Source organism: Octopus bimaculoides, chromosome 9 (genome assembly GCF_001194135.2).
Source record: "Octopus bimaculoides isolate UCB-OBI-ISO-001 chromosome 9, ASM119413v2, whole genome shotgun sequence".
NCBI classification, from domain to species: Eukaryota; Metazoa; Mollusca; class Cephalopoda; order Octopoda; family Octopodidae; genus Octopus; species Octopus bimaculoides.
In genome coordinates this window covers 43,602,491-43,610,738 of record NC_068989.1, presented here as the reverse complement: position 1 = coordinate 43,610,738, position 8,248 = coordinate 43,602,491, and the positions used below count along the sequence as shown (strand labels likewise).

At 36.3% G+C, this 8,248-nt stretch overlaps 1 protein-coding gene across 2 annotated transcripts in view; it reads right to left on the bottom strand.

The window, feature by feature from the left end:
* LOC106883924 (39S ribosomal protein L20, mitochondrial) overlaps window positions 1-8,248 on the bottom strand; it is a 26,860-nt gene that overhangs the window by 11,689 nt on the left and 6,923 nt on the right. Inside the window, exons 2-3 of one of the 2 annotated variants that reach the window (XM_014935065.2) lie at window positions 2,353-2,463; window positions 977-1,054 (exon numbers count right to left, since the gene is read on the bottom strand). In XM_014935065.2, the coding sequence (XP_014790551.1) occupies window positions 977-1,054; window positions 2,353-2,463 (189 nt within the window). The remainder of the gene's footprint in view (window positions 1-976; window positions 1,055-2,352; window positions 2,464-8,248) is intronic. The other variant, XM_014935067.2, reaches the window with a different exon arrangement.

Below are 8,248 nucleotides of genomic sequence, written 5' to 3'. Positions count from 1 at the left end.
AGTGGCTGACGATATGTGCATCTCTGATCATGAGCAGAAGTAGTGGGGAAGCACCATAGCCATGTGTTGAGAGGAATTCTTTGGGGTTTGAATAATTCACCTTTGGAAACATGGGTGTTTTGCTCAACATCCTTAAACAACCCTTATTCAGGGACCTTTTGAGTGGGATAGGCTACTCGATCTGAAGAAAATTCTAACTGGGCCCCACCTGCGAGGTCATGCGCTGTTTATCTTGATATGAGATCACCATGTCGTGTACATATGGTTGTGATGCATGTGCCTGGTGTACCCTTATCAGACGGGTAGTCATGATGGGTATACAGGGCTTCGTATATTTTACCCCAGTGTCACTTTGATGGCATGCACTGCTCTCTCACTCAATAATAATAATAATAATAATTTTCTATTATTGATACAAGGCCAGCAATATATCAACACCAGTGCTCAACTGGTACATATTTTATCACCTTGAAAGGATGAAAGGCAGTATTTGAACTAAGAAAGTCAAGGTGGAAGAAATGCTGCTAAGCATTTTGTCCATCATACTAACGATTCTGCCAGGTCACTACCCTTGTAATAATAAAAATAATAATAATAATCATAGTGGTTTCAAATTCTGGCACAAGGCCAACAGTTTTGAGGAAGGTATGAGTCGATTATATCGACCCCAGAGTTTAACTGGTATCTATTTTATCAACCCCAAAAATAACGAAAGGCAAAGTTGGCCTCAGTGGAATTTGAACTAGGAAAGTGAAGACAGATGAAATACACTTAAGCATTTTGCCTGGCATGCTAACGATTCAGCCAGCTTGCTGCCTTAATAATAATGCTAAGAAGAAGAAGAAGAAATAAAAATAATAATAATAATAATAATAGTAGTAATTTGAAAGCAAAAATTAAACAAATAATAATAATAATAATAATAATAATAATAGTAATTTGAAAGCAAAAATTAAACAAGGAAAAAAAAACTCACTCTAGCAAGACCATCTAAAAATTTCATACATCCAATACCATGTTCTTGACAAGCAGCATTGAGCCTGATCATAAATAACTGAAAATGTGCAGAAAAGAAAAAAAAAATTTTGTTTCTTTTGAGAAAATGAAAAATTTTAGACAAAACTGCTGTGCTGTAAGTTATAAATATCAACATTTAATGCAGGACTACCCAATGAGGAAATATCTAGGTCAGCTAGAAATAAGAACTAATTCTCTTTCAAATCACACTGTGCAAGCAGTAGTTCTCAAATAGTACATTGCAAGTAGTATTTAGTTGTTCCATGGATTTTTAAAGCTATAATTTAAGGATTTCAGAAAATCCATACTAAATATGGAACATTCTAAAAAAATGTATTATTCATAATTTTGTTATACACAAATATGAGTAATAAAACAAGATAAACAACTATATTTTTCTAAATTTTAAACATTATTTTCTTAACACTTTCTAGCTCTTCCTCACTCACTCTCTTTCTCTCTCTCTCTCACGCACACATTTTCACTCTGTTTTTCTCTTTTTCTCACCCTCTTAGTAGCTTTTATTCAACCTCTTTACCAGAAACAGTTATGTAGCTGCTTATCCCTTTTTTTCTCTTTTCCATTACTCCTTCTACTAACACCCTCTCAATTTATTCCTTTCATGACTCCCCTTTCTATTACCCCCTCAGTCATTCTATTCAATCACCTTACCAGCAACCATCACGTAACTCTATCCCTCATCTTCATTATTCACTCTTTTATTATCCTCCCACTCTCTCCTTCACCAACCATTCTCTCTCTTCTATCACCCTCACACTGATTCTCTTCTGATATTCTTTCTTCTATCATCCTTCTATTCTGGATCTTTTCCAATTCAGTTGCATTAGATAGAAAGAAATGAAGACAACAGAAAGAAGAAGAGACTCTCTTTAGTCTTGCTAGAGTAAGACAACTTCTCTGATGTCAGTAATAGAAACAATGTAGGCTAGAGAGAACTCTTTAGTCAAGTTAAGGACAAGACAGCTGCTCTAGTATTAAGTATATTTTGTAAAGTGGCTGGTGAAGGAGTGATGTCAGCATAGGGTCTGGAAGACTCTCTGATCTTGTCCTGGACATGACACTTTTAGTGATGATGCTATGCAATCTGTAGAGTGGTTGAAAAGACCTCTGGCTGTAGAAAACATGCCTACAATGGAACCATACAAGTGAGGATGGTTCCAGACCCATCAAGCAGAGTAGTAGTTCTAAATAAGAACCAACTCAAATTATGCTGACTCATCCAACCCATGCCAACATGCAAAAGCAGATGTAAAGTGATAACGATAATGATAAACAACATATATTATAAAATGACAATAATTTTGATAACCTTACCTCTTTGGCATCAGCTTTTTTCAGCCGTCTACCCCAGGTAGAATAACGTAAAGCCCTATGTACATAGCGGATGGAAATGGAATAACAGTTCCTCTTACGACCAAAGAAATGCTGGAAACAGAAAAGAGAAGTTGAGAAAGTAAAAAGAGATTTAACTTATGGAAACAAAAAGACATTCAATAATGCATTTATTGAAGAATACAACCGACAAAAGAAGACAGTTTCTTAAGTCTTTTATTTGATCAAAGAAAAATATGGTATTGCCAAAGCACTTGAGTGAGATTAGTTAATACTTAATACCCCATTATTATTCATTGTCATTTGTGTTGTGGAGCCTAGTGGTTAAGGTGTTAGATTCAAGATCATAAGATAGTGGGTTAGAGCAGGTGGTTTGTTGTATCCTTGAAGAGAGCTTGCTCCTAGATATGTATCAAAGAGGCCCACCATTGCGTGGACAAATCCTGATTTCATGCAAACCAGTGCCCCTTGCTTAAGGATTAAATAGGCCCTATGCCTCAAGTGTAAGCTTGGGAGAGCAGGAGAGTAGTAGAGTGAACTAGAAATAAACTAGCAGAAGGCAAATGGAAACTAATTCTACATCTGTCCCAAGAAAAATATTGAATCCTCAGATATTGGCATAGAGGTCCATGATTGCCAGTGTCTTTAAGTATAGCATTTTCCTTTTGAGTTGCATCCCTTACCTGGCTCATCAAATTTATTTCCCCTCAATACAAGTATAATCTCACCACACACCATTAAGTTAGTGCATACATAACTAAACTATTCAGTTGCACAGACTTCCAGCTAGTTACCTTTTCATAGACGACTTGCAGATGTTTAGGTTAAACATCAGCTACAACAATCCTACATGTCTAGAAGGACATGTAAAGGTCATAAGCACCACCTCACTTTCTTAGTCTACTGATCTGTTAATTTTACTGCTCTTACTAGTTATTAAGCTGTTATTTTTAGCTATCTGCTATTTTCATTGAACAAACACATGTACATTATATATCCAGCATGGCTGCAATCAAATGACTGAAACAAGTAAAAGAATAAAAGAATATATATATATATACATACACACACAGACACACATATATGTATATGTATGTATGTATAAAGTAGTGAGGAAGGTAAATGATTAGTTGTGACAGGACTATGGCATTTAAATCCATTTAATTCAATCTTAAGATAGTAAAATAATACAAAACTGGTAAAGATAGTAAAGACCTCTACTATCTTTGCCAATTTTGTGTTATTTTACTATTTTTAGACTGAATTAAATGAATTTAAATGCCATAATCCTGCCTTGACTAACTGTTTGCCTTCCTCACAACTTTAACTGATACCTGCTGACTCAAAAGTAAGCTACCAATTGCCAGTTTTTTTGGGGGTTTTTTTTTGCTTTTTTTAACAAAACATTCACACAATCACAACTAGAGAAGCTGTTCTAACTGGAATTTTAGTGGATTACATATTGGAGCACTCAGAATGCATACCTATTAGTTTGGGTTATCTTGACCTACACTCCTTATATATATATTTATACATATACATGTGTGCTTCGTGAAAATAACTGGTACATAGAGCTTTTACCTCTGTTGCCAACCAAAGGTTTCTCTCTTCAAGTGAAAGGAAGATTTTGTATGATACATGCATATGAACAGCAATGCTACATGGTAGTGAGACATGGGATTTGAATGCAGAAGACATATAAAGGCTAGAGAGGAATGAAGCTAGTATGCTCCACTGGATGTGCAATGTCAGTGTATGTGTGTGACAGAGAACTAATGTATTAAGAGAAAAGTTGGGCATAAGAAGAATTAGATGCAGTGTGCAAGACAGAAGAAAAAGACTGCACTAGTTTGGTCATGTTATGCATATGGATGTAGACAGTTGCATACAGAGTTGCTGATCACTTAGAGTACTTGGAACTTGTGGAAGAGGAAAACCCAGAAGAACATGGGATGAAGTAATGAGGGCTGATTTCAGGATGTTGGGCCTTACAAAAGAGATGACAAAGGACTGAGATATCTGGCACCTTGCTGTACTCAAGAAGACCTGACTGTCATAGCAGAATCGATACCAGTGTTGGTGCCACATAAAAAAAAAGTACCCAATATACTTTGTGGGGTGGCTGGCATTAGAAAGGGCATCCAGCTGTAAAAGCAATGCCGAGGTAGACAATGAAGCCTTGCACAGTCCCTGGCCTTACCAGCTCTGGTCAAACTGTCCAATCCATGCCAGCATAGAAAAGAGACATTAAATGATGATGATAATACATATAGAGAGAGAGGGAGAGAGAGATGGACTGTTGATGCAACCATGATGTTCTAGGGATCTTTTGGGTGCACTAATTAACAATAAAGTTTACATTTCACTATTAATTATGGAAGAAATCCTAAGTGCATGTGAGCGTTGTTTTGTCTTCATTCAAGTTGAAGGCCTAAATCCTGGAATTAGGCCTTCAACTTGAATGATTATTATTATCAAATCTTGACATTTTATGTATTATACTAATAATAGCTTTCCTACACGTACAGATATTTCTACTTTATTCCTATTTTATTTTATTTATATTATTTAAATAGTAGGATACGATATTTGAATTTATAGACCTGAAGAGTGACTTCATTCAGAAGCAGAATTTATCTTGCTTGATTTATTGTGAATTGTGCAGATTTTTTCTGCTATTATGTGGCCACGAAACGCATGTAGTCTATTATTCACTTTCTTTTTTATAAATTTACTAAACTGAATTAAATTTTTTATCTAATATTTTGTAGATTTTATGGATTATAAACTTTTCTTTTATAGATTTTTAAATTAGTATTTTGTAGAGAAAGTTTTTCTTGGTGGTGTCTGATCTCTTTCATTGTTTCATCTTGCAGCAGGTGCGAGATGGCTGGCTAATTTGCATTGTAAATATATTCATTTCACATTCATCCTTCATATGTTTTATGTTCCTGCATGTCTTTGTATGTCCCCTCTGTAATTAGGCCTTGTGCCTGTAATAAAAAATCAAGCTAGCTAGCAAACCACATTTTTTGTTGTTTTTGGAAGGACTCTAGCCGATATTTTGAGCGAAGCCACCATTGTTGGGTGGTGGTGAAACAATTGAAAAAATGAAAAGTTACGCAGAGGCTACTGGAGGTCAAGTTCCCTTGAACCTATGTGTGCTGAAGCCAGAGATGATGGAGTGGAATGAGAAGATAGCCAAATATTGTGGTATGATAAAGAGGGAGGGGTCAAATGTGAAAATGGCCCTGTGAGAGGAGGAAAAAAGAAAAATGGAAAACAAGACGGTCATATCCAGAACTTTTTCAAATGCAAATAGGAGAATAGAACATGCGCCGCAGGAAGAGATAGAGAAAATCTTGGAGGAACAAATAGGAGAAGGGATAACTTTCTTTACAAGAGGAAGGAAATATGCAACTATAGTAGTAACCTTTATATCAGAAGAGGAGGTGAAAAAAAACCAACAACAGGCTGATACAGGGAGAGAAATGGATGTTGATGCCAAACTGTTTGGGCAAAAGAATCGTTAGGATTAAGGTGGGAAGAATCTCACCATCGATAGACCCAGAATGGGTAATAGCCGTAATTTTTAATTCAGAGCTGAGGAAGAGAAGTGAAAACCTGAAGATTGGCATAATAAGCTGAACACAACAAATTAAATGCTGAGGTTATGGTATAGAGATAAGGCGGAAACTTTGGAATTACTAAATGGAGAAAGGCTGGAAATAATGTTGGAGGGGAAACCCCAAAGTGTTACGGATGTGGTGAAAGAGGGCACTTGAGAAGGAAATGCACTAGAGCAGCAGTGGAAATGGTAGAGGAGAGTGTTCAGGAAGATATGATGGTAGACAAAAAGCAGAAACAGAAAACAGAACATGATGGGAATTTTGTGGAGGTGAAACCCAGGAAAAGAGAGAGAAGGAAGTCACTGACAACAGTGGAATTGAAGAAGCGTAAAACAATAGAAGAGGAAACCCAACCCATGACGAGAAATGGAGAAAATTTACCAGTAGAATTACCAGTAAAGGACTTACAAGTACAGAATTCAGACCAGAAACAAGACAGCCCAGAATTACGGAAACCTAAAGACATAGACACAGACGAAACACGTAGAATTACAGTCAAACGAACACACAGACATACAGATGCAATTACAGGAAATCCAAAAACAGCAGAAATATAGAGACAAAAAGAAACAACATGAAAAACACAAACAAAAAGAAAAATTATAGTGAGACAAGACACCCCAACTTAAAAGATTGCATAATTGAAAGACATGAGAGACAGAAGTGGTAAGTTGTTATAATTTTGTAAAGACTGTAACTGAGAAAAACATTTATTTGAACTTTTTATGGAAAAAAAAAGGTAAAACAAGTAAATTTTGAAACTTTTGAATGAACAGATTTTCAAAAGTTTTTTTTAAATACTGTGAAAAACATTTGGTTGACTTTTTGGTTTAAAAAAGGAAAAGAAAATAAGTAAATCCTGTATGAACATTTATTTAAAAGGTTTATAATTGTAGGGTAAAAGCAAAAAGGGAGTCGTGGCTTCACCTTGGAGCGAGGCTAGAAGTTGTTATGTTAAATGTAAAGGTTTTAAGGAAAAGGAATACACGGTTTCATCTCGCAGCAGGAGCGAGATATGGCCGTCTCATTTGCATTGTAATTTTACTCATTTCACATCCATCCTTTCATGTGTATTTTGTTCCCGCATGTCTTTGTATGTCCCCTCTGTAATTAGGCCTTGTGCCTGTAATAAAGAATTAAGCTAGCAAGCCACTTGTTTTGTTGTTTTTTGAAGAACTCTAGCTGAATTTTTTTGTGTGAAGCCACCATTGTTGGGTGGTTGTGAATAATTGAGAAAAATGAGAAGTTATGCAGAAGCTACTGGAGGTCGAGTTCCCCTAGACCCAAGTGTGCTGAAACAAGAGATGGTAGAGTGCAAAAAGTGAGCTGATAGGAAAATATAGTAGTATGGTGGAGAAGGAAGGGTCAAATATAAAACTGACCCTACCAGAGGAGGAAAAAGTGAAAATGGAAAAGAAGACAGTAATATTCAGAACATTTTCAAATCAAAACAGAAGAACTGAAAAAGCGCCGCACGAAGAAATAGAAGAAATTTTGGAAAGACATATAGGAGACAGCATAGCATCCTTTACAAGAGGAAACAGATATGTGTCTATATTGGTAACCTTTGTATCAGAAGAGGAGGCGGAAAAATCCTTCAACAGGATGATACAGGGAGAGAAATGGACATTGTTGTCAAACTGTTTGGATAAATGAATTGTCAGGATTAGAGTGGGAAGAATCCCACTGTCGACAGATCCAGAGTGGATAATAGTGGTGATTTTTTTATTTGGAGATAAGGAAGGAAAGTGAAGAGGTGAAGATAGGCATGATAAGCTGAACCCAACAAGTGAAGTGATGGGGCTACAGATTAGAGATGATTTGTGCAGTGAGCCAAAAATATTACAACGAAATACCTGAAACTTTAGAGCTACCAAATGAAGAAAAGCTGCAGATAATGTAGGAGGTGATACCCCCAAAGTGTTACGAATGTGGTGAAAGAGGGCACTTGAGAAAAAATGCCCTAGTGCAGCAGTGGAAATTATAGAGGTGAGTATTCAGGAGAATATAAAGGTGGAGAAACGGCAGAAACAGATAACAGAACAAGGCAGTGATTTTGCAGAGGTGAAAGCAAGAAAAAGAGAGCGGAGTAAGTCACCAACGATGGTGGAATTGAAGAAGTACAATGCAATGGAAGAGGTAATCCAGCCTACGACAAGAAATGGGGAAGATTCACCAGCAGGATCACCAGTAAAGGACTTACAAGTACAAAAACATTCAGACCCACAGACACTCAAACAATTATGGAG